The 26,117-nt window shown below is 41.9% G+C and overlaps 3 protein-coding genes across 4 annotated transcripts; 2 read left to right on the top strand and 1 right to left on the bottom strand.

The window, feature by feature from the left end:
- Positions 1-11,220: 11,220 nt before the first annotated feature.
- On the top strand, positions 11,221-16,129 carry LOC122400169 (extensin-like). The gene is made up of 3 exons (XM_043401481.1): positions 11,221-11,235; positions 14,913-15,254; positions 15,863-16,129. Exons 1-3 carry the CDS (start codon positions 11,221-11,223, stop codon positions 16,127-16,129), a joined length of 624 nt encoding a protein of 207 aa, XP_043257416.1.
- Positions 16,130-18,130: 2,001 nt separating this feature from the next.
- On the top strand, positions 18,131-22,034 carry LOC122400093 (Bardet-Biedl syndrome 7 protein-like). Its single transcript, XM_043401329.1, has 13 exons — positions 18,131-18,272; positions 18,344-18,533; positions 18,613-18,781; positions 18,845-18,921; positions 18,991-19,243; positions 19,303-19,565; positions 19,631-19,820; positions 19,886-19,966; positions 20,060-20,203; positions 20,276-20,397; positions 20,901-21,010; positions 21,076-21,355; positions 21,869-22,034. The coding sequence occupies exons 1-13, from the start codon at positions 18,131-18,133 to the stop codon at positions 21,999-22,001; spliced, it is 2,154 nt and encodes a 717-aa protein (XP_043257264.1). The 3' UTR covers positions 22,002-22,034.
- Positions 22,035-22,056: 22 nt separating this feature from the next.
- LOC122400094 (zinc finger protein 271-like) lies at positions 22,057-25,791 on the bottom strand. Of its 2 annotated transcripts, none has more exons than XM_043401330.1 (8): positions 25,656-25,791; positions 25,023-25,338; positions 24,445-24,963; positions 24,202-24,358; positions 23,909-24,127; positions 23,688-23,827; positions 22,981-23,624; positions 22,057-22,905 (listed from the first exon to the last, which is right to left on the bottom strand). In XM_043401330.1, the coding sequence occupies exons 2-8, from the start codon at positions 25,254-25,256 to the stop codon at positions 22,887-22,889; spliced, it is 1,932 nt and encodes a 643-aa protein (XP_043257265.1). In that variant the 5' UTR covers positions 25,257-25,338; positions 25,656-25,791; the 3' UTR covers positions 22,057-22,886. The 2 variants fall into 2 exon arrangements, with proteins under 2 accessions (XP_043257265.1, XP_043257266.1); XM_043401331.1 differs by having other exon boundaries at positions 25,642-25,764.
- Between the last annotated feature and the right edge of the window lie 326 nt (positions 25,792-26,117).

Here is a 26,117-nt window from a genome sequence, read left to right as displayed (position 1 = left end):
AGGGACACGGCTGCATCCTCTTGACTTCTGTTTTTGTAAATGAAAGAACACTTTCCCTTTTTGAAATAGACAAACCAACAATTCCTAATACTAAAATTGTATATTTATCGTACTTTGACATTTTTCAAAACGTCGATAGGACTCAGAAACGAATTCCTTTTTAGGGGTGGGGTCGACTGCTTGTAGAGGACCACCGTTTTGACGCGTTGAAGGAACTTTCTGAAGGAAACTTCTTCCAGGGTTTCGTTTTACTGGTGATTTGCACGCAGGCTGAGGAACGTATCCCTGAAAGAAACAGGCCGACAAAGGGTTAAGGCTCGCGGCACGCCGAAGCAAACGTTCTTTCACGCGACTATAGGAAAGGGGGCAGTAAAGATCAAGGTTCGTTGAATTAGATTCCATCTGATTTCGAAGTGCGTGACATTAACACCTCGCTTCTGGATCGAGCGCGGCGGTGTTCTCCTGAATGGATGCCGGCATTCTTCTTTTCCTTCTCCTGGCGTCCTACCTCTTCCACGGCCGTCCTCTGCCCCGTTGTCCTTCCCTCTCCTCTGTGCACATTGTTCGAGACATTCGTGACATTTCATCCTCCTCGATCTTAAAGTCTATGCTCCGAGATCGTTCTTCGTAGGTTACGTGATCCGTAATCCGCTGCCTTGATGCTCCGACCAGCGATCCTTCGCGCAGCTCTGCACGGAATCCATGCAAAAATTTTCGATCGATCCTTCTGTGCATGTCCCGCCATTATCGACGAGGAACAGCAGAAGTCGTACGAGCCTCGTCGGGCTCTGATTTTTCTCTGTAAAATATCGAGAATCAAATTTCAAGCATTCGACGATCGAATCACGGGGTCATTGTGGAAGTCACGCGACACGTCGGTTCGCCGTCAACCATTTTCCGCGGTGAACGCAATGCTCCAGAAGCGTGCGATGCTAATGGGGGCCTGCTGTTTATGCGGGATACTGAACTTGAACACATGAATAGAAGGCATAATCCATTCCACGGTAGAGTCTCAAGGTACGATCGTTTTGTACCCCGAACCATTAGGGTAAGATTGTTGTGACATAACTTGGCTCGAGTCCTTATTAGAATTTCACATTGTGTGTGTTTAGTGGTAGAAATAACAATTGATTCTATTCTAGTTAAATTAGGCCTCGATTATCTGCACGCTGGCTATAAATCTTCGAGAGACGTGTTAGAAATTCGTTCACGATCCCATTAACAGTGTAACGTGCTAAACGAATCAATTTGTTCTTCACGATCTGAACGAAACTAGAATAGTGGCATTGTCAACGTCAAAATTTCCTATATTTTGTTAAAGCAAGGTATAAAATTGTAATGAAATCGATCTACAAATTTGACGATACAGGATAAATTCGATTCTCTGCGTCGTCTTCAAAGTTCAGCGATAGATTCGGTACGGAGTATAGTATAAAGCTTCCAGACAGGTGACTGTCATCGAACACTTGGGCGCCGAGCTTCGAAAGATTAATTCGCGTCCTTTTGAGTTCATCCTGCCCGGCCGACGATTGAGCAATACACTCGAAGTTATAAATGCGATATAGCCATGACTTCTTCTCGCGATAATTGATCATTTCAAGTCTCGCATCATTCTAGATTCGGAACGCGCGATAAATCTTGCAACTTAATTGGAAGGTTCATTGTCCAGGTTGCGCGGTTTCGTCACAGCGACGCAGCAATCGGTTAATCCGTCCGGTGAAATTCAATATTTCATAAATCTGTGCCGGCTGACGTTCGGGGAATGTCGAACAGTCGTATTCAATTTCACCTCTGTTTCGCATAAATTTCACGAGGGTACGCGTCCACGTTCGCGCGCGGATGACGATAAATTCACGGGCGCTGAATGACGCGCGGTTTCGCGCGTGTCGTAAAGCAATTACAGCGACATCGATAATGACTGGAAAAGATGACGATGACGCACCGATGCGCGACCCATCTAAGAACAACGATTTTACAAACTTGGAAATGTCGGTGAGATTATTCGTGGGTGGAGAAACGAAGAATACCTGAAGATGAAAATGGCGGACGCTGAAGGAAGTCGAACGCAGAGTAAGATTGTTGCGCAACACGTTCGGTCGGAATTTGTTTTATTACCAGATAAACAAGTTTGCTTAAATGCCCTCGCGTTTTATTGTTCCTGATTTCAAGAGGCTCGTTAACTTAAAGAACGTATGCGCATACAATACCGGCTAAAAATTTGGGATCGCCGAAAAGAACTTTTTTGCATGAAATGTAAAATATGTTTCTCGTTAGTCTTTATGCACAGATGACACTTCCTCGGTTTGTTTATGGACGTTCAGTTTTTTCTTAAAAGGATCTCGTTTCTCTTCGTCTACCGATTTCGAACTTATGGCCGGCATTGTACATAAAACGCCCGCGAAACGTTTACGCCATTTCCTTTCTCGTCCGGCGAGGAACGTGCGGGCACATAAATTGGAATTCGCTCGAAATTATAAGCGGCGACGAGTTCGTCGTCCCCGGTTTACGCAACTGTTGATTTGAAGGAACGAGAATGCCGTGGGAGCACAGAATTCTGGAACCCTACCACCATAATCGGATTTTATTTACGGACGTTTAACGAGAATCAACGGGGAACAAGAATCCTCTGATTTCCGCCGCTCGAGTGCAGAAAATTGTAAAGATATAAAAGTAATATGAAGAGTGTAAAATAACTGTTGCACTTGGCTCTTTTTATATAATTTTTTATGCATGACGTAAAAAGCCCGTTACGCGGAAGGGGAGGAGAGCAAAAGATCCGTATGTCAGAAAAATGTCTCGCGTTTGCATTTCGGGTAGTGGTCTCGTGACGTCAAAATGCAGACAGAAACGACGGAACGGGTCACGATTTAAACCTCGATTTCGCGTGCATAGCTGGCATCGAAGTCACTTAATTACCCCGAGTAAGACTGATTGACGATAACCCGGCGAACTATAATAGCATTCCTCTGTTAGCCTCTTTTATGAGAATAAACAAAGAGACCGGTGCGCGGTTGCTGTGTGCTTAAAGTTTAAGGCGAAGTAAAAGTTCACTGCTGCGTCGCTGTTAACGAACAAGATCGGTATGCAAATACAAATCTACGGACGATTGAAACGAAAGCGACTATAAATTAGTTTTCGCGTCGATTCGCATACCTAAATCTGATGTTCGAATTTTCGAGTTTGAAAACGAAAGCAGTTAAAATTGAGCGATTATAGTGTTTTATTGGTTGAGTTTTAACCCCGTAGTGTTACAGGAAAAAGTTTCAGAAATCTTTTGTTTGATAGACGATCGGTCGAGTACTTGTGAGAGAGATACAAGTTGACCGTAGCTCTCTGGTGGCGAGTGCAGGAACTGTCGTCATAGATCATTGGTTACCAATCCGAGGCACCTTAAATAACTTCAACCCCTCGGTTTCACCCCTGAAGAGTTACGAAGTCGTTTCAGTAGGTTCCATTTAAACAGTTGGAGCATGATCGTGTTCATCTAACGATAGCCCTTGCTACTTTCGAAGAATCTCCCTTTCGACGGGAATTTAGATCAACGGCTTACATAAGAGAGCTCACGCAGACGACGAACCACGGTCTCGGGTGGCGAGACTTTAAGGTTGAGGAGACCTGAAATGTCAGGAGCGTTTCGAATGATTCGAGCAGCGGCCGAGAACAGCTAGGGTTAGAAAGAAGGCGCGCGAGACGAAACGAGAATGAAGATGTCCTAGATGCGGTTCACGTAGAGGTATAAAGGACGACGAGAACACGTTCTACTTTTCCGTTGTCTAGATGCTCCACGAAATATGCGACCTGTGGCCGTTGCAACGCCTGAAAAACCGCGGCGGGCTTGTTGAGGATTCGGCAGAACGGAGCGAGAGAAAACCTTCTGGCGGTCAATGACGAAATCGCTGGTAGATCGAGCGAGAAGATTAAGGCGATTTCTTGTTCTAATTGACGTTCAAATAGTATTTATGCTTTGCAAAACTGAATGGATAGTAAACTATAAACCGGACGTTGCAACAGCCCGGCGTTCGCCGGTGGTATAGTAGTCCGTAAAACGATGATACTCCACCGATAACGGACCGTATGAAAACAATCGTAATGTTTCAATTAATGAACATTTCAAAACATACTTTTTTCAACGGTCCTAAGTATCTTTCGATTCCAAGAATTAATAAGTGTAACGAGGAGGAGTTACTCGTAAAGCAGGCGGTGCTGTTAACATCCAAGCTTACCGCGCTTTATAATGCTAATAGCATTCTGCTATTATAACACGCGACGCTCTTAAACGTACGTCCTGTCCCCGATTCAACATAGTGTTCTATGAAAATCACTAGTTTCCTTTTTCGTACCCAGTGATCAGTCGACTATTTTGACATTGACATTTAACGATTAATGGCATAATCACTGTCTTTTTAGATTAAATAATACGGCTGCCGGCTATTAGAATGCTTTCCAAGTTGGAAGCGTGAAGAAATCCAGCGCTACTTGAAATCTAGTTAAATTTTTAAACAACAATTTTCACAAACACCAAATGGAAGTGACTCGTAAATTGTTAAATCGATCAAATAAAAATTGCTTTATCATTGTTTCCACGAGCAAGAATTAAGTTTGAGATCGTTCTTGCGAGGAGACGATCTTCAACTTGGTCTGCTTCCAGGTTCTGATGGACGACCGCGTCCAGCCGATGTTCCAGCGGCCTGCTCGGAACCGGAGGATCGCGGTTTCACATCAGGGCACCAAGAGGAAGAGGCCAAGTGGAACGTAGAGTTCGCACGAGTGCGCGAATTCAATGGAAGGTTATGAATATCCGATCTTCTGTCGAAGTTGCGTGTCATACTTAGCCACCTTATTGCCGCGACGCCTTTGTCTGTTGCGCATCCAGGTAGGCATTCCCTCGGTCACGATGAAAGTGAAAACTTCGTTCTAGTCGTAGATGACCTACTGCTTGCCAAGAATCTGGGTGCTCCGTCACACCACGGCGTTCTGATCGCGGCACCGCTAAAAGTCGCTGCAAGAAAGTCGATCGCCGAATTGGATGCACTTTTGGGCGATCTGCTCCCGGAATATCGAGCGAATCCTGGTTGCAACTGGAGAATTCGACCCAAGTGAAATGGACTTGAACTCGACCGGGGTGCTCAGGATAAATTCGTCACTCTGCTATTTGGAAATCTAGAGCACAAATGAATTTGGAGATTACCAACAAATTCATTTTACGACGTGTTTGTAAAATCGTCCAAGGAGTTGTTGGTTGTAAACAGCAGCTGAAACACTTCGAACGGTTGATATTATTTATCGACTTGAATGAGAAACAAATGAAGAGATTGCGGGAGTTAACATTTCACTCGATGCATGTAATATAGAGACGAGAGGTGGAAGATGATGAACAGGGAGGATTTACACAGGAGCTTGCGGAGAGAGGACTGTCATTCATGTCACTTTGGCAATTAACTCGCGCACGTTCGTACGTTTAACAAGTCACGGCCGGACCGTCAAGCATTTCAATAAGATCTACTCGCATGATGAATCCGAGGGAACTGTTTTCTGCACGCCTCAAGAAATTGAAAACACGAATCGAATTAATGATTTGCGTAACACGTTTACGCGATCTTCTTGTGCCAACTTCGGCATTCAGATCTTCCAGCAGCTCCCACAATTTTAATCCTCCTCGGAGTACTCGAGAACTATGACAAGCGCCGACGCGTCGGGGGAGTATTGCACGGCGGCTGACATCCGACAGATTTCATACTCGATAATTAATCGGCGTGTTAAATGTTAAACGACCCATACGCGTTACTATTTCTTGCAAGAGGAATAGTGTGAAAAGTCGCAACGACAGTCGTGCCGAGTTTCTGCACAATCTATGCATCTAGCACAGTAAGACAAATCGTACGAAACGCCCACACGCGTTGTGACGTTCGCTCAGACACTTATTTCAAGCAGTTAATGACTCGAGGGAGGAATAGTCCCAACAAAAAATTGTGAGAAATTTTGAAGATATTCGGTATTTATAAAGGCAAATTCTTTACGATTGAGCTTTTATAAAAAAAATACGCGTCTCGAGCTTTTCTGATTAACGGTATATTAAAAGGCGCCACGAACGTAGAAAGTCTGGGAACCTCTGCAACAGTTGAATGAAAAGACGCTGGCCGGTTCCCCACTTTGGTCTAAAATTCCATCGCAATGGGATCCGATCGTCGGACTCTCGCGAGAAGACCATTAGAAAAACACGCGCTCCGCGATGAGAGGTGTACCTTTCCCATCGAGTTCAGGGAGTGATTCGCAGGAGAGCGACGCAGCCTTGATGACTATGGAAAAATTAAGGTGGAAGAGAAAACTTTCTCATGACGCGCGGACATAACGATCGCCCGACAGCATCGATGCAATTAGTTCGCGTTCAGGCGGCTTTACGATCGTTCGATCTTACAGTTTTTCGCTTTTTACACGCATTACGTAACCCGAGGCGTCGTCTCTTTTCCCCCCTCGTTGCTCCCGTCTCCCTTGCGCGCGAACCAGAAATCGCTCGTCGTTCCTGGTACCGGCATGAGAATAAATTCGTCGATTGTTTAACGCGATTTCAATTTCACGTTTCATAATTTTATACACAATATCGTGCGTGTTACGTCCTTAAAATATTCCGGCGCTTTCACCCAAAGAGAACCGACTCCAGCGCGTGCTCCATTTCGCAAGGGAAAAGGAACTTTGCTGTTCCATCTACTGTGTATCTGCGAGAAGTTGGCTAGTACTTCGTTTGCTCCGCCCATCCCCCACTTTCCACGTACGACGCATCGTCGTTTCGACCAATGGCGACGATACGCGACTAGAGTGGGGATCCCACGCACCGATCAGACCCGAAATTCCTTTCACTTGTCAACTTCTCGCGGACGCACAGTAGCTCCCAAGCTTTTCGCGTTAGGTTTAAAGTTTCTACGGTTAATAAGTTCCACTACCGCGACGTGTAATCGCTTCCCATTGATGTTAGCAATAATAAAACATCGTTTTCCATTAGGCAGCTGTGTACGCGGAATCGTTCGACACCCACACGGCGGTTTCGAAGAAGGCCGTTCGCGCGATTCCCATCTAAGATACCGGCGAACGCGTCGTCGAACTTCTGTCTGAATCCCGTCACGGTGGGCGTACCCGCGATTCGCAATTATCCAATAATTCGTGCAGCAACATTCCCCAGTTTCGCAATCGAAAACGCATCCTACTCGCGTTGGATATCCACATCGATCAAAGCGACCGACTAATTGTTTCGCAACGTTCGTCCGCACCACTTCCCACGAGCAACGTCCAGCATCTTCCACCATATTCATCCGACTCGAAAGTGGACGATGCTTTACAGAAATACGTTTTTTGGGTTCTTTGGATACAGGCAATAATTCTCATCTTTAAGAGACACGTGGTTATCTCCATTACTTCTTGAATTCGATTTTAGTTTCTCTCGTCTCGAATCAGAGCTTGACAGTGGCTCGTGCGAGAAAATTTTTTTAACAAGACTCACCGTGCGTGTTGTACCATTTATTTGTTTCTGCCGTTGGAAAAGCTAGTGAAACCAGTGCCAGTCACGCGATTCACCGTGTACAACATATAAGTCCAATCGAAATTGTAATTTATTCAGGGTTAGGCTCCCGACGATCTAAATGTCAGGTCGAATCGGACCTAAGGTCTCGATACTTTTCTGTTTTGCAACAAAGCTCGCTGCTGAGTTGTTTATGGATCGAACGGCCAATTATCGAAGAAGTAATTAATAACGTTTGACGCGTCGCGCGTACGCTCGGTGTAAACTGGACCAAACGGCGTCTTATTTGCAATGTTCGTTGGATTTTACGGAGAATAACTCGTTTCGGTACGTCCAGACGATACGTGTTAATAAATTAAGGAAGTTTGTTTAGTGTCATTAAAATTACAAAACTTTATTACGAATGTCCCAATAGGCAGAATTTTGTTGTCGTTGAGCAACAACGATTAATTACCAATTAAAAACGTATTTGCTCGTAAATCTCATTAACGTGTACACTCAATTGCATAAGTTATTGGAAGAAGTACCATCGGATGTTGTACGTCGTATATGGTTTACGGCTTATGCTTAGCGTAATCGTTTCAGCCGAGTACTTAGACAGTTCTTGAATGATCTTCTAACAAATGAGTAGGTTGTGCAGGACCTATTACCCGGGCTGCACATTCTCTGGATTTTTATTTCCCAGACCGCTTGAAAACGTTTGTTTTTATAACACCGCCGGTGTCGAAACGCCATGTCATCGTGCAGACTGCCAACGAATTCGACAAACGTGTAGAATTTTTTACAAAATTAGGAACCACTACGATGCGATGTCTTTGGCGTTCGAAGCTCTATTATTGTTACACGAAAGCCCGTTGGAAAAATGCGCGTCATACCTCGATGAAGAAGCCCCCTTCGTAAGATTCACCGCTCTTTTCGACTTTCAAAACTGCGCTGCGTTGGAGCGTAAACGCAGAAACTAGGCATCTCCTCGGCCGTGAAAGGGTTGAAGTAACGATCCAAGTACTCTGCCCTGACCTGGTCTTGCTCGGTCTTGCTGGATGCACGTAAGGCTGGGCGAGAAGGCGGATTGCTCGCCAAGCAATTCCGAGCGTGCGTACCCGCGCGTGCCTTTCTCCGCTTGCCTGCTGAAGCTATGCGCCGAGGATGGTTCGCAAAAATATTAGGTCATCCCACGAGAAATACGCTTTTTTTGGAGACGAACGGAATTTTCTCTCGAATAAAGCACGGCGATTAGAATTTCTGTGCAGAAATATTGTTCACTTTCGTCTTGTTTTGGCATTCAGGATCATCCCCCAAAAAATTCCGCCCTTAAGGAAGACTCTGTGATTTGTCAGTTATTATTCGATAGGTAGCAAAGAAGTAAAAACGAGGACCATCTCCCACTTTGATATCACCTGACGATTACAAAGTTTCACCGGTGGTTTATCACGAGAAAGAGGATCGCCGAAAGGTGTCACGAGGCCCCGACGCATCAATGAAGCGTTCGAGAACACCTATGAAATATCAAATTCTTTCTGATACGTAGCACGATAATCGATGGAATGACTTCTTCATGCTGCACCTTCGAGGCTAGAAGTCAGCGCGCGGCTCGAAAGATCATTTGGATCGCGTTGATCCGGATTAGCCTTCCCACGATGCAACGAAATACGTCTCGGCGGTTTGTCACGTTACGTTTACGGGGGTCTCGAAAACTTTTTCCACGGTCCGCGACGCGAAATTATCTTCGGAAATTGCTACAGACGCGATTTCTATTCCTGTCCCCGTCGTTGCGCATCTCGATTACTCGTTGTGAGAATTTCTTGTTGCGCGATGCGCCCCCCGAGCTGCTTCTTCTTTCCGTTGATGGTTTCCGTGTTCGATGAAATGGCGATCCCATTTACTGCGAACGCACGCAGATGCCTTATTGAATTGTTAATGAGAGATCCTTAATAAGAGATGCTAGGCGAGAGTATGTCTCTCTTACGCTCCAATGTAATCACGTTCAAAGATTGCGAATTCCTGGCGATTATTAGAAGCATCGAGATGCAATTTTAAAACGGAGACTCCGGGCATGATCAGCGATGAATTATAGCAGAGACGAACATATACAATTTTTATTCGTATTACTATAAGCTATCGTTTAGTTTCGTACAGTGGCAATTAGTGTCACGAACGCTAATTTTGCAAGATTGGTCTCCAGCGGATCAATTAAAACAGTTCCGACATTACCAAGAAAGTAAACACGGTTTCAACGCTTTTAAAATCTATCCTACTCTGGCGGGTAAAGAACTCCCCTAGACGCGTCTGGGACTCCCCGCGACGTTCGATGGCCAAACTGGAGAAAGAAGTCGTCCAGAATTCGGCGGGTGAAGAGAAGCAACGAAGGATTCGCCTTCTCCGGGTCAATCCAGGCAAGGTTCTAAGGCAAGGTGAGGCAAGGTGAGACGAAGCAAGGCAACGCGCATCATCGTCCCCCCTTTCTGTTCATCGGGGCCCCGGTCCCAACGCGTTCAAGTATCATCTTATTAGAGCCACGCTATATAAACCCATCCTGCCAGCATGCCCAGCAGTTACGTACTGACTTTATTCACAGCCGTGTGCCGGAGTGCAACGATATTGTATACAACGAGACACGTGCCTCATCTGAACCGTATCCGTGTATCCGACGTAGGTCCGACTCTAAGGGCGGCTCGAGAGACGTATAGTTTTCGTCAGACCTCGGCGACACTTCATCGAACTAACCCCTCCCCCCGTCCATCCCCCGGTGACACACGGTGCTCCTTTAATCCCGATACTTCACGGGACCAGGAATCTTTAATTTCTCTGTCAAGTGTTACGTGTCTTCTGTGAGAACTTTGGGGACTGCCTTCGCTTTATCAATGATTTCGTTCATGTTGTTCTGTGACAAGAAAAGCATTCCTTTGGGAAGGATACTGTACTCGTGGATATAGGACTCGCAACAACCAAAAAAATTCTAGTTTCGATTTTTATCGAGGAAACACGTATAGAGGATATTCGCAGGCAAGAACGAGCAAAATTGTACGGATGAAAAAGATCAAAATTTTAATTATAGAATCTCGTAATTATTCGAATAAAATTTTGCTCGTCTCTGTCTCCAAGTGAGAATTCCACATGCCGAATATTGCACTTTGGTGGCCCTTTTAACTTCCGCTACAAGAAATTCGAATATAACAAATTTTGTAATTTATAAATCGTCGTGAAAATTTATTTTAACGGTGCAAAGTCGGTAAAATGGGAATTAAGAGTTTTGGTCCTGAGAACGAGCGAATAATCGATCGATCCTGTCGGCGAAGATTTCAAAGATTATTTAACAACCGAGAGTTCCTTTACTCGTGATTTCAAACAGGGAGTGGTGTGTATGCATGCAATGCTACGAACAATCGTACCGAAGTCAGGGTGTGGTTAACCGTGAAATGTCGTTGAGGTCTATTCAACCCTTTATGTCGTAAAGCGCGCATGAAATCGGTTCGCGATAATTTACGCTTCCTTTAAATTAATGCCTTTGGAAACTATAATTTCTCCACCGCGTCGTACATTATTTCTGGAAATTCTCGATACGCGTTTCAACAATTATTTCTTTCTCCATTTTATGTTGTAACGGTGCTTCTGTAAAGGGTTGACTTTCTATTTCCCGCAGTGGCACATTCCGAAAAGCGGTGCGTGAATTAATTTCAGTACGCCTGGGTCAACATTGTTGCCCTCACGTCATGTTTTACCTTCAGGTACGTGCCTTTGAACCGAATAATATTCATTCGAGTTTTAAAATTCGATAATCACAACTAAACCACTTTGCTAGCGTATTTAGCAAGTAGGAACTTTCGTAGAGAAACGTTTGCGAGAAAATCATCAGTATTCGCGGCGGATACTGTGACTGGTTTATCGCATTCCTGAAAAGAATTTGTACTTTGCTACCAAAGGAGCGCTCGAGAAGTACACGGTCCCCCCAGCGGTAGTCCCAGCGAGTGAAAAGTGATAAGCGACGCCGAGGAGGCGCGAGGAGTGTCGTTCCAAGCCGTGAACACCGATTCCTTCGGCCGTCTAATTATTATAATTAATTACAGCCTCCCAACCGGTGAACCTCGTGACGCATAAATCTCAATTCACGTGTCCACGGGGGAGAGGTGTCAACAAATTATCGCGAGTTATTCCTCAGTGCCGTATACTCTTCGCGGATTCTGCGATTAATCAGGAGAGAGATGAATCACGCGACGGACCCTCGTAATTGATTTATCGATATGCATACGTTTGCCAATTGCCTCGGGCGCTAGGGAATCCTGATGTGGCTACTTAAGTCCTCCATTTAATTCGTCACAGTCTTTGGAACGATATTTTGAGCTCTTTGAATCGCTACGAATCGTGGCGAAGTCTCGAAATTTGCATCGTTCGTATTCTTTGAACTCCTTGTCCCGTCAAAGGGTTTAAAAGTTCAGAGTCGCTGTTTACAATACGCTGTGTCTCGTTCGGTTGCAGGCGATCGCATAATTTAATTCTAAATAGCTGTCGTAACGACTTGGTCTAATTAACCGTAATAGAAAGTGTGTTTGGTGTTACGTGACTCGTGGAACACGACTCAGTTTAGCAGGTCCTATTCTTCTCCTCCTTGGAGACAGAACACACCTTAGACTCGGTTCGCGAAGATTCCGCAGCGTTTTATTCTTTGAAGTTTAAAGACATCTGATAATGATAGCTGTATGATCCCTTTTGCGCAACGAGGTCATAAACGTTTGAAGCGAAACTTGATGGATTTACGGATACTGCTGAAGTTTTATCGCTGGTAATTGTGCCAGCAGGATGAACATTTTTCATTTGTGGAGCAATGTCCTCTCTCGAAGGATCCCTGGAACGTGCAATATATCTGCGTGAAAGGTTTTATGGGTGTCTTTTCGTCGTCTGATTGTTACGATCGTTAAGAAAAGGACATTTTGTAGGAGAGATAATTGCAACAATGGAGGACGCGTGCTTGCACATAGACAGGATAAAGTTGGACTTATTTTTATTTTACAGTAGTTCCCTTATTTTTATTAACGATCATTCCGTTTACTTTCGTCGATTCCCCGTGATTTTGTTAAACGTGCTTCCAGCTGTATAATGTAATTCACATGAAAACTGTAGTCCTTCGAGATTTAAAAGGATTTGCATCACTTTGGCTGTGGCAATGAACGTTAAACAATAACTGCTGAAACAATGGTGTAAGTCTGATGCCAACTGAATTTCTCTGCAGTTAGTAAATTTAAATGAGCGGCGGCTCTAAGCGAGAGAGGCTACTTAATATTCCCCGCGGGACTGCGAATTATTTTGCAATATTCTCATTTTTTTCTCGCCTCCCCGTCTTTTTGGCTGGCTCCTGTTCAAGGGAAACGGACCTGGTGTCTTTTCACACATAAGCATAAAGAGCTCCGAGTATTTTTATCTGAATCAAGATGCATCATTGAAGCAACAGCAGTTTGTAACACCAACCGTTTCACTTTATTTTCACGGATATCATAGTCTTCGAAACCACGCGTTTCATCTTGTTCCCCGTCCGCGATCAACAAGGTTGGATCTTCGCCGCAAGAATATGTAATTAGCTACAACGCGTAGATTGACGTTTCGTAAATTAATTAACTTTCTTATTGTTAATTCCTGCCATCGTCGAGTTGAATCAACACAAGACGGTACACCGTAATTGGCATAATTACTATCGCAAAATATTATCGAGTTACCGCAACTCATTACAGACATAATTCCATTTCGTTCTGTAATTAAAATTTTTAGTTTTATTCGACGGGTTTAACTTTTATTCGTTATTCGATAATCTTGATACAAATTTTGATTTTTTTACACTTGATAAATTTCTTCCCTGAGTTTCGCCGGTGAAAGTGTGTCTAATTTATTTAACAATCATTTCAACGCGCGTGAAACTCGCCTCGAGATTATCATCGTATCTGAAATCGAAACTGGGGACAAAATCCGTCCAGGGAAAACAATTTCGCACGCATTTCGTTGCACCGTAGTCAGCGAAGAGGCGAATTAGAAATGAGGCGGAAGACGTGTAATTAAATCGTTGCGAAACTGTAAATAAGCGTCACATTCGCAGCGTGAAACACTCCGCACAATTACTTATCTCGCGCTTTAAGTACTCTTTATTCTTTTCAGTGTCTTCTGATCCCAATGATTTCTTTTTTTCAATAGAACTTCTCGCGTATTATTAACCTTCTCTTGCACGAACCTTTCCATTGAATATATTATGACGAAACTTGTATCGAATTTAGCCCGCCACCATTGACCAGAAAATCTATTATCTGAACTTCAATCGCTTCGAACGACTTCTTCATTCCGCGATAGATCGTCGACACTTGAATGTTTTTATTTCTATCGAAGACCACCGGGAAAGCACTGTCTTGGGAGGTTGATTAGATGCGTTTACACGCATTTAACCGTGACTGTCGCTTATGACACGCGGTCTAATAGAAACTTGCGAAACGCGAGGGCATCTTCTCAGTTTCTAATCGAGGAAAACGTTGCCCGCGTTCAACCTAATCCTCGCGCTCGCCTCGACCGTCGCATTATACATCTGTCGTACTGTTACCAAATCTGGTACATCAGTTTGCGACACGCCAACAGTTCATTACATTCTCATCACGATTATCTGCAGCTGACACGCGTTTTGTTAGAGAGAGGAAACGCGGTACCATTAAAAGTTGCGCGTCAACCGATTACTGCACGGTAATTGAATGTGATTGTGTAAATGGGAGTAGGAGGATAGAGTAGGAGGACATTTATCTCTGAAGAGACACTTAAATCCTGTCTCTGATGGTTGCGTTCACGAGGAACTGATGAAACTTGGCGGCACTGTTTCAATTTTCCAATCATTCTACTTTTCCACTACGGTTCGTAAATGGTTCTTCTACCTTCTCCTATGATCAACAATCTTCGATATCATTTTCTTCTCGCAGGTCATCTGCTTAAACCTCGCCCAGCGTCTTGGCATTTCTCCAGTTTAGATCTGTGCTGGTAGTCGTTAATCGTAAATTTAGACGAGGGTCTGGAACGGTTCGAGAGTGAAACTAAAGTACTACTTCGTATATAATGGAAAAAAAATATTTACTCGTCGATAGTGATGTAATAAGATACGATGTTTGTAAAGGAACTAGTTTTAAAAATTTTCAGCACGAATGAAAAAATATACTTTATCGTCTTAACACGTTGGCTGTTCGATAGAACGATTTGAAACAGTTTTTGAACTTGAAAATCTTAGCTACATCGCAATGATACATGTTACCTAGAAAAGGTACGGGGCGGTCAATGTGTTAAGCAGAGACCTTAAATAGAACCACAGATATCAGATGCAGCAGGTCTTCATAGAGATCCGCGATGTGAACAGAAGAAAACCAGACGTCCATTAAGTGTTTCATTACAGATAACGATACTCTGCGTGGCAGTGGTCCACGTCATTTGCGACCTACCTCCCGGAACGAGACGTAACACGTACCTGCCACCCGAGCCAACGAAGGGTTACAATTACGATACACCTCGAGTACCGTTCCCAAAACCCTCGACCTCACGGCCCCCCTTCTCCACGACAACACCATATCCAAGAACAATGCGCCCCTATCCTAGTACCAAGCCAGTCACGAAATTCCCGTCGTCGAGACCGACTCCGAGCGAGGGATATCCACCTACAGGTCCGAGACCCACCCCAGAGTTCCCAGACTATGGAACACCGACTGGGCCTACCAGTAACACCATTACTCCTGGTGGAGTAAGTAGCGATTGCCTTCGTCAGGGTCTAACGATGCTCGCGTACCACGGTGAATCGTCGATAAGTATCACCGTTCGGTTTAAATTGCAATAAACTGAACTCTTTGTAAGTGTCGTGCAATCTACAGACCCTGACACTTACAAAGGGTCTAATTTTAGGGTTCTCCTAATTGCTTGATACCCCGTGAATAGTCGATGGGGTAATACAAAGCTAACTTACAACTGTTGCACGTTAATTACTTAGATCTTAAAATGTGTTGGAAATTGGAATAGATTGAATTGTTCTGTAAGTGTTGTACGATCTATAACAGGCCGTGACACTTACGTGAGGGTCATTAGACCCTGGTGAAGGCGATTCTCCTAATTGGTACATGTTTTCTCCCAATACAAAAATACACAAAATCTTGCAAATAGTCTAACTTGTAATTGTCCCACTTTAATTATTTATATCTTAAAAAGCGTCGAGTAGCTTCACCTAATATTTTGCATAGTTCGTATCCTTATCTTGCTAGTTGTAACTCAACGACTCCTCAGTCGATTTCTCTGGGGCTAACGGCGAGAGGGAAGAAACTCGAGGACCCTAGTTCTAAGTCCAGGAATTGATTTCAGCATGATCACCATCACCACGAGCCGGGCATGCCGTTCGATTTCAACTACGCCGTGAAGGAGGACGCGTTCGGCAACGATTACTCCCACAACGCCATAAGCGACGGCGATATCGTTCGCGGGGAATACAGAGTCCAGCTTCCGGACGGAAGGCTGCAGATCGTCCGTTACACCGCCGATTGGAAGCACGGGTTCAGTGCGCAGGTCTCCTACGACGGGAACCCCCGTTTCGACGTTCCACGGCCGCCAGGCACCTTCGCTGGCTATTAAGACCAGCGTCGATCGAGCCTAGGGTTGCGAACTCGTACGATGTTAATACACGTTTGTTCCGCGGTTCTTGTCGTTAGTTCTCACCGTGCAGTATCGCCGTCTCTCCGTTATCCATTCGTTTCCGCTAATCAGGGACGGGCAGCGATTTTATTCGCGACATTTATTCGATTGAACGGTTGCTTAGGTACTTAAGTTTTTCCCTAGTTCAATGTTGAGTATAATATTCGAATTCTAATTCGTTGTCGATCGGCAACGAACAAAAAGTTCAGTTTTCTTTTACTCGTTATTCGTGATTTTTATCCAAATAAAAATTTCACCCGTCTCTGTCGCCAATTAGCCAGAATCGTTCGTGTCGTCGAGGATTTTATTTTTCATTTGCAGTCGACCCTGTTTACGCAGATTCGGGAGTCGGTGCTGCTCGAACTAGATACTGAAGGAAACCTTGGGGGTGAGAAAGGGAGCATATGTGTGGAGGGTATAGAAATTAAATGATTACTATTCGGAATGAACGTATTCGGAGATAGAAGTTATTTGAAAATATTAACCCCTTCCCGTGGGCGTAGGCGTCAACGCGCGGTAAACAGACTAGACTGGTGATAAACTGCTTTCTAACAGAGATTATAAGAATCGTGACCAATTCTTATGGCGTACGAGTCTGGCTCGTGACATTCATGTATGGGCCAAAATCTTCATCACGAATCAGACTCGTCGAAGCACGGGAAGGGGTTAAGCAGATGGATGATACAGAACTTGCGGTTGAACGAGCAGCACCCTCCTCCAGGATCTGTCGCTTTGAAAGAAATTGTATTTGCAGTCGCAAATGGTTTTGATCGTGGTTGGCACTATCGATTTTGTTCAATTCCCTGCCGGTGCAAATTTTAGATATAAGTAATCAAAGACAACCCCTTAGATCAGAGTATATTTTTTATTCTTCAGTTAGATGTGTCCAATGGACGCGAATAATATAGGATGAACGAAATAAAAAATTGTTAAAATTAAAGTGTACTTCTTTCTGAAACATGAAACACCAGTTAAAGACTAATTTGTACCAGTAACATTTAATTTTAAGGGTGCTGATGAAACAATACTAACCCCTTGCAGTTGAAAGAATGATTGATTATTTAAACGCTCGGTCAATGATCTAAGGAAAGGATTCGAAATTATATCAGCTCGCAAAGGAAACATTTTCTTAGATCGCTGATCAATTTTAAAGGAAAAAAGTAAACAACCGTGTAATTCAGAATAAGAGGATCGTTGTGTTATCATTTTTCATAATAAAAACATAAATAATTTAATGTTTTTAATGTTTATGGTTATGCTACCAATAACTTTATATTTGCAGAACACATGTGCCTGATTTAAAAAATTGTTTGTAACATATATTTTTATAAGTATCACATGTAGCGTAAGGTTCAACTACATAATTTCTAGGAGTCTTTACATTTAATGTAGTTTAGTTTTTACACTGGTTTTTAAGGAAAGAACTGGGAGTTTTGAAGTTTTACACTGCCAACCCTAGCCTCGACCAATAATTGTAAATGTATTATAAACAATCCAAGGAAATACTCGAGAGTTTATATCGACAATTCGTTCGAATAAATTCATTCAAATCAAAGGTCTATCGAGCATGTCTGCAATTTAATATAAAAAAATCCAATGTTTTCAAGCATTTCTTCATTTTCTAAATTCATTTCACTTAAAAAAGCATACATCTCTTTATTTGAAACTATTCTTACAGAAAAATAAAGCTATGCACAAAGGATAGTTTGTTGTGATGGTTTGTCGCTATGGTTAAATTGATCGTCGCGCATGTGCACTCGCAATGATGTCTCGAGGCTTCGCTGTTCATCGAATACCACGATGATCTATCATCTTTCTTCTGTCTTATAAAATCATTTACCATTTCACTGTCCTTGAGGCTTGAGAAAAGTTGATCATGATCGCGACCAAGTAAAGTGTTTTCCAATTTGTGACACCGTCTGAGAAGTTTCATCGTTCGAAATGACTCTACCATTATCGAGAATAGACTACACAGCCGTGGGTGTTACATCTCGAGGCACAACAAAGATTTTCTCCGCGTCGGAGCATAGACAAACTCAGAAGTTTGCTGTTGCTGACCACGATGGCGTGTTACACGTCTACGGTAAGTTCTATACAAGTTTTACGCCGCTAATGTTCCCAATTGCTGAACAGGCAAATTAATTTTTAACATAGGTATGAAGAAGGGCGAGCTACAGCTGTCGTTCAAGTCTCTGCCCGGCCCGAAGATTAATAAACTAGTTCTGGGTGGTTCCGCGCGCGATAAGATTTACATTGCACACGGAAACACCGTGAAGGGTTACTCGAAAAAAGGAAAACTGTTCCTAGATTTCGACACAAATCTGATAGATCCCATTTCAGCGATGTGAGCACTGATAAATTCTAACAAATCCTATCACGTTTTATAAGATTGCAGCCCCTAATATTCGTTTCGAAACTCTCAGGTGTGTGATTGGACCGCATCTTGCGGCATGTGCTCGGGATCTCTATCACAGATACCACGATTGCAAAGACGCTGACTCTTATTTAGCTGGTGAAACCTTATACGATGTTGTACTTTTGCCCGCCGAAGGTTCTACCGTCTACGCGATTCTCGCTTGCGGAGATTGCGCGGTAAAATTAATTCATTCATCGCGTCACGATCAATCATTTTTCTAATCGATTTACTTTTTCTAGGTACGAGTCCTTCATGGAACAAAGAGCCCAGCGGTTCTTAGGCTACCAAGCGTGCCTACGGTCCTATCTTTATACAGGTTCTCGATGTTCCGTTACTTTACACATCGTTTTTAATCTCGTACGCTTTCTGACGATAGTCTTTATAGAGAGGGTGATGTCGAGTCTAAAGACCGTGTTCTGGTCGGAACCATGGATGGCAGGATAGGTTTACTGATACTTCAGGGTAACAAAACATTGAGGATCACTTGGTTGCTGAACGTGACAGGCTCCGAGGTCACTTCTTTGGACACTTACGAATTGCAAGACGGTTTGGATATACTTGTCGGTCGGCAAGACGGTACTGTCGAGGTGTACACATTTCCTGACGAAGACACGTCACCGTCCTTTCGCTATCGTTACGTATGTACTTACACGTGGTGGTTCGTGACTTCTTATCGCTGAGGACTCTCGTGTTTTAGAACGCCAATGAGAGTATCAGTTCGGTGGTAGGTGGTGTAATTGGAGCTGCAAAGTATCCCGAGGTTCTGGTTACGACGTATTCAGGCCGGATATTTGGCTTGACCACCAGACCACCTGGACTCTTGGAGTCTGATCAAAATGACGGTTTGATCAAGTTGAAAGCAGAGATACAGCAATTGCAGGAGAAACTTAACGAAGAAAAGGAAGCGGCTAATTTTACTGTCGACCCTTTGGCGCCGTTAATTTTGTCAGTGAATCATAGGTAATGCAATCGTTATTTTTACATGGATACGTTTTAACAACGAAGACTGAAGAAATCGGTTCCAGGATGGTTTTGAACCAAGAAGACGCATCGTATTCGCTATCCATAGAACTTGATACCCCGATAGACAATATTTTAGTTCAATCAGACACACCGATAAAATTACTGGATGTGGAGAGCAATAGTGCTGTAGTCAGCCTCTCTGCTTGCAATCCTAGAGATGGCAATTTTGTTCTTGCTACTTATCGTTGCCAAGTAAGCATAAGTTACAGAGAGAACACTGAAATGTAAGGTACTTTTAAGCTGATTATTATTTATAGGTGAATACTAATCATCTTGAAATGAGATTAAGAACCATCGAAGGTCAACCAGGTGTTTTACAAATCTATGTAACTTCACAGGTATACTTTCAATTCTCTTGTACATAAAGCATGTAAAGCGTGATACTTGAATATTTTAAATTATATAATACAGTAAACCTCTTTGCAATTTAGGTACAGCCGAAATGCTGTCGTAGAATATCGATACCCATATACGCCCTTTCCCTTCACGTAAGACAACACGAAACAGACGACACAGAGTTCTCTGGAAAGTCTTTTAACGAATTGAAACTGATTGGAAGCTTCACCGTTGCGGAGGTAGATTCTTAAACATCTAATCCTTCCCTTCGAATCCGTTTTAAAGATTAAATATACTTTGATGTACTCTAGATGCACGCCTGGCTTTCTTTGATACTACCCGATGTTCCTGAAAGGCCTCACTTGCAAGAAGGCGAAGCTACTTTAACGTACGTTTCGTCTTTCGTGGGCACAATCTTGAAATGCACGTACAAGTACGTAATAATTCCTTTTTACAAATTAAGTCTATGTATTTCATAAAAATTTCATTGTAGTCAATTTAAAATTATCGTTGTAGTTAATTTTCATGGATAACTGAAAATTAATTATAATTTTTTTTTATTTCTTATTATTAAATAATTTTTTTTACGAATTAAGTCTATTTCATAAGAATTCCATTGTAGTCAATTTAAAATTATCGTTGTAGTTAATTTTCATGGATAACTGAAAATTAATTATAACTTTATTTTCTCTCTTATTATTAAATAATTTTTTTTACGCATTAAGTCTATTTCATAAGAATTTCATTGTAGTCAATTTAAAATTATCGTTGTAGTTAATTTTCATGGATAACTGAAAATTAATTATAATTTTATTTTTTTCTTATTATTAAATAATTTTTTTTTACGCATTAATTTTTACTCCGTAAGTCTATTTCATAAGAATTTCATTGTAATCAATTTACTGGTACTGGTCTCAACATTTTAGTAATTTTTAGAAAAGGAAACGCCATTTTCCATGGGGAGAATATATCGAGTATCATAATTCTCAGAGATATATTGACGAGAGAAGCAACAAAGAGAAAAATTAAGTTAGATGTATTTTGTGGTACGTTGTCTCGACGCGTCGACTATTTTTTTAAACCGAACGTAAAAGAAAAAGTATCCCCACAGATGTCGCGGAGGGCAGTATATCCAGAGTGGTGGAGTTAATGCTACCGAGATTGAACACGGCACACAAATTAATTACGAAAGTAAAAATTTTAAACGCGCTAGAGGAATGGGAGTTGAAAGAAAATCCAAAACAGAATCTGTGCTCGGAGTACCAAGGGTTGCTACAGGAGGAAACGGAAATCAAATCGCAAATGGCGAAGGATAACGAAATTTTAGATAGGCTGCACGGGGTAATTACAGATCTTTATGTCGATTGGGAAAGAGCCAAACGGTCTCGCAGGTAATGTATAAATAATATGACATATATTGACAATATATTACAATTAACAATTGCATTTCATTCGTCAACTTGTAAAACACAATGTATTCTGTATTAACAAAATTATATACTTTGCTCTTCTTTCTCGCTCGTTTCTTCTATCAGCGATTTAAATTTAAATTAACATTTAATGCTTCGAACGTTCTTGTTCGAGCAAAAAAAAAAGAAAATGACAACTTTCTTCTTTCGGAATCTTATTTAAAATATCGATCGTATATTATATAAATTATAATAAAAAATGTTTAGGAACATAATTGGCAACGTAATGCAAGGAAAATAATTGATACATAATTTTATTAATATCGTTCATCAATTACTCTGTCAGTAATAAATTCGAAGAATCTCGTCATTCTCCATTTTATATTTACATATATCAAAAATTAAAATTGATTTAAAACAGTTGTTTAGCGAAGAGTCGAATCGAAAACTTGAAATAAATTGCACCACTTTCTATATACACTCCGTCCGTTTCAGGATTAGTAGCAAAGATGCGGCGGAAAAGCTCAACGCAGCCCTCGAATCCAGAGAAATGGCTCAGCTTTTACATGTTTTCATTGATACAAGTAACACGGTGCCTGCACCATCTTTAACACCGTCGATTATTTAAGACTGAACTACAGATTTTTTTTATGTGGAGAATGCAATAAAAGTGGACCACAGTGTTTCTATAAATGTCTTCACGTAAAAAATATATTTTTCAACGACGATTCGCGATACAAACGACTAACTTACCTAGACTTAAAAATGTACATACATATATACAGGGTGTAAATGGAATAGGTAATTAAACGTTAGGAGCGTTTCTTGTTACCTGTGATTAAAACAAAACCTACAAAATAGATTAGATAATTTTTCCTTTGAGAGTATAAACACTTTTCGTTTATTTCGTAGGAAATAATTTTTTTTCAATTTTATACCTAAAATCGCTTCTCATCAACCATCGAGCAAGTTTACCTTGAAGTATTTTCCCAAATTTCGAAAATTGTTAGTTTCACATTTGAAATGTTTATACCTCGGTAAGGAAAAGTTTCCGAATCCATGTTTATACGACCTTTGTTCGCACTCGAGATAAACAGAATACGCTTCTGAAGTTCGACCACCAATTTCAATTATATTCTGTATTTATAGATTTATATATATATCTTTATGCAATTAAACTGATATATATTTTTAGGATTTCCTCTCTGTTTTGTACTTTCACAAGTTTCTCGCTAAAAACAGTCTTAAGAATATTATTTAAACGCCATATCAATCGTGATCGTGTTTCCTTAAATGTATATCGCAGAGAAACTGGAAAGTACAGTATGCACAATTACATAGGCAGTGCGTTGATGCATAGCACTTCGATCAGTCATTTAAAATGAAGGTCCACTACTCGCCAGAGCACTATCTTTGTGCAATAGACCTTTCACGTTTCATCGTTAGGTTATCTCGCGTGCTGGATCGCGCGTTACGGTACAAAAACAACCTTTAATTCTTTTCCGAATAAACGTTACATGAAGAAATACTGCCTGCAAAAATAACAACGCAAAACATTTTCGTACACTTTTTAACACCACAACGTGAATAAAAACAAATGAACTTACATGTTGTCGGTAGTACGTACAACTGCCTCCAGTGGATCCCTGTCTTGGTTCGAGTCTGTCGTGGTCGTCACAGTATATTCCAAGGTTTGCCCGCCGGCATGTGGCAAAATGCTTTCGGGATTATCGTCAGGCGGAACAATTTCCACGACTCCTGTTGCTTCCACTTCTAATTTCAAATCCCTAACGAGATCCTGAATTGTTTTGGCTTGTGCTCCTTTATCGTTCTCATCCTCTATGTTCTTGCTCGATATAACCCTGTTCAAAGGTCTGTCCGTTCTTCCTCTAGAATGTGTATGCATATGCCTTTTCATGTCGCTCCGCACTCGAAATGCTTTTTTACACACTGTGCACGAATGCGGTTTCTCCCCGGTATGTATACGGCGATGATTTTGTAAGTAACTGCTCGCTCGAAACGTTTTGTTGCAGTATTCGCACCGGTAATTCTTTTCCCCGGTATGGATTCTTCTGTGAACGATCAAAGAGTATTTACGCGCGAAGTCTTTACCACAATATTCGCATTGATATTGTTTTTGTTCCGAATGGATGCTCGTCGAATGGTATTTCAAGTCCCCCCATTGACGAAAATGGCGACCGCATTCTTCACACTTGTACGGCTTGTCGCCGCTATGAAGGCGCTTGTGAACCTATATTTCCAACAGTCTGATTAATAGAGAAAACTTATGCTTGCGTTAATTGCAATAGGTTACCTTTAAAGCACTAGCCGCGAAGAAACTTTTTCCACAAACTTCGCACTGATGCGGTCGTTCTCCACTGTGAGATCGCATGTGGTACACTAAACTATTTTTATGGTGGAATGACCGATCGCATTGAGGACACGACAATTCATCTACGAGCATAAACAATTATATGAAGGTGTATTGGTCAAAGAGAAAACCTTTACAAGAAAATGTACAATTTTTATACATACTTGATTTTCGCGCTTTCAGTATTTTCTTTTTTTTCGTTGTTTGTGGAATGTCGGTTTTTTCTTTTTTATACAAGTCTTGCTCATTAACGGTCGGCGGTTTAACGTGGTCCCTATGCACGTGATCCGTAACATCGGTAATAGTCCATACAGGCGATTGATTATTTACGGTAGATAGCGGGGATTCTGTTTCATCGTCTATATGAGCACCAGTTTCCTCCACTGTGAACATTTTTAGCGTGAGAGTTCGAAAATACCAATAAACAACATTCTCATTTCCATACACGGTCACTCACCGACGCCTCTGATGCCTTCCATGAGATCCTCGGGCTCACTGAATTCTTCGATTACAGTGTTCTCGAGACTTTGAACAGTTTGCGGTACAGATATTGTGATATTAGTATTTGTTGCTTGTGCTATTCTCGTTTCCTGTTTCACAGGTTCGTAGTGCACCTGAAATACAAAAAATCGTTGCAGGCATCGTTGATTCGATCGCTATATAACGCGATCCGCGATTAAATACGCAGAAATTGAATTACCTTAAGGTGCTCGAAAAATTTTAATTGACTACTAAATCTAGAGTTACACAGTTCGCATTTGAATACGTGGGTTTGCATATCTCCGGACGATTCTATATTTATGGCATCTGAGTTCAGTCTATTGCCATCCTTCCGCGAAGAGCTTCTTTTAGTTTGTTGTTTAAGTTTACGAGGAATCCTCTTTTTGTGAGGTAAAGATCTCTTTGGTCCAGAACTCGGTGTTGCTTCTTCGCCGCTTTCAGCCGACACTTCGATATCGTACTCGCTTTTAACGTTTATGAATTCCTGCTTTACGTTATGCGCGAGTCTTTTGAACGGTTGCAAGGTCGGATACACGGGCGGAGCATTCGATTCTGGTACAGTTTGAATAGAATAAGTATTAACAGGTGTTAATGTTTCTAAATGTGAAACATCTGGTAGAGTTGGATCTTCGTGTTGAGATTGATTATGAAGCTGCTGTTGTTTCTGTTGTTGCTGTAGTTGAACGGCAACCAAAGCCGCGGCTAGCCTGCGATCCTCCTGTACACGAAATTTAAATTCAATCTTTGATATGCGAACGCAATAAAGCAAAATGTTACCTCTGTTAATTCATGCTGTAACAAGTCATCTGCTTCATAATATTGCGTTGCTGTACCATAATCAGTACCAACACCAGCATTGATCATATCAACAACCATTCCCTCAGAGATTAACTCTCCATTTAATGTTAGGAGAGGAACACTCTTACTTAGTGGCTCTCCATCAGCCCTTTGAATGGTGATATATTGTGCACCTTCCATTTCCTCCAGCAGCACTGCCTGGGCTTCTTCCATAGTTATTTCCTTCGGCTACCAACGGGAGACAATTTTATTTTTAATTACTTCCTTCCCATTTGTAAGGATTACTTATTTGCGCCTGGAAATATAAAATATTTATTAAGATTTATATCCAAAATTTTCATAAAACATTAATAGAAAGCTTAGCCCATTTTAAATGCTGGAACTTAAACGTCAGTATCATTTTTAAACAGATTTAAATCAACGATCGATAAATCTCGCGCGTATATCGATTATCTGGATATCAAACCGCAATTTAAATTTCGCGCCCTCGTATACTTTAGAGATGACAGCGGTATCAAGGTCACTGCACCCGGAGCTCTCAGAAAATTTCTTTCGTGGCTTGATTCGTGTTCTAGCAGAAAAAACGGCTTTCTCTCACCTTCTTGTACCGACCTTTGCAAGTCCGAATGGATTTCTGGTCTCCTTTTCGTGGAACTTGAGCAACATAAACAAAGCAAAATATTGAAACACTGTAGGACAAAATGTGACAACAGTGCTTGGGTCCTGACGCCATTAGAACGGATGTTCCCTTCCTTCCCCAACAACGAGATCGGTCATCAATGCCAACAGTAAGCTCTCAAAAACACTAGAATCCTTTTTATCGCGATCCCCCTTATTCACAGTATTATTTCTGTTTCGATCATTAGAATCGAATGGTTTCAATTTTTTTTTATTCTCGCAAACGAACCGCGTAAATCCTCTGCGGATAGATTTCTTTCAACTTTACAATTCGAATGATCACAAGAGGTTCGTTCTTTGCGCGTGTTGGATTCGCCTGTCAAAAGACAAAGAATACTTCCGGAAACAGAGTTCAATGCTGTTCGACACGCGAATATTGCAAAATGTTTAAACAGC

This window comes from Colletes gigas, unplaced genomic scaffold, assembly GCF_013123115.1.
Source record: "Colletes gigas isolate AHSC1104 unplaced genomic scaffold, ASM1312311v1 Colletes_gigas_Sc00016, whole genome shotgun sequence".
NCBI classification, from domain to species: Eukaryota; Metazoa; Arthropoda; class Insecta; order Hymenoptera; family Colletidae; genus Colletes; species Colletes gigas.
Note: the sequence above shows the minus strand (reverse complement) of the source record. Positions and strands in the feature narration are given on the sequence as shown.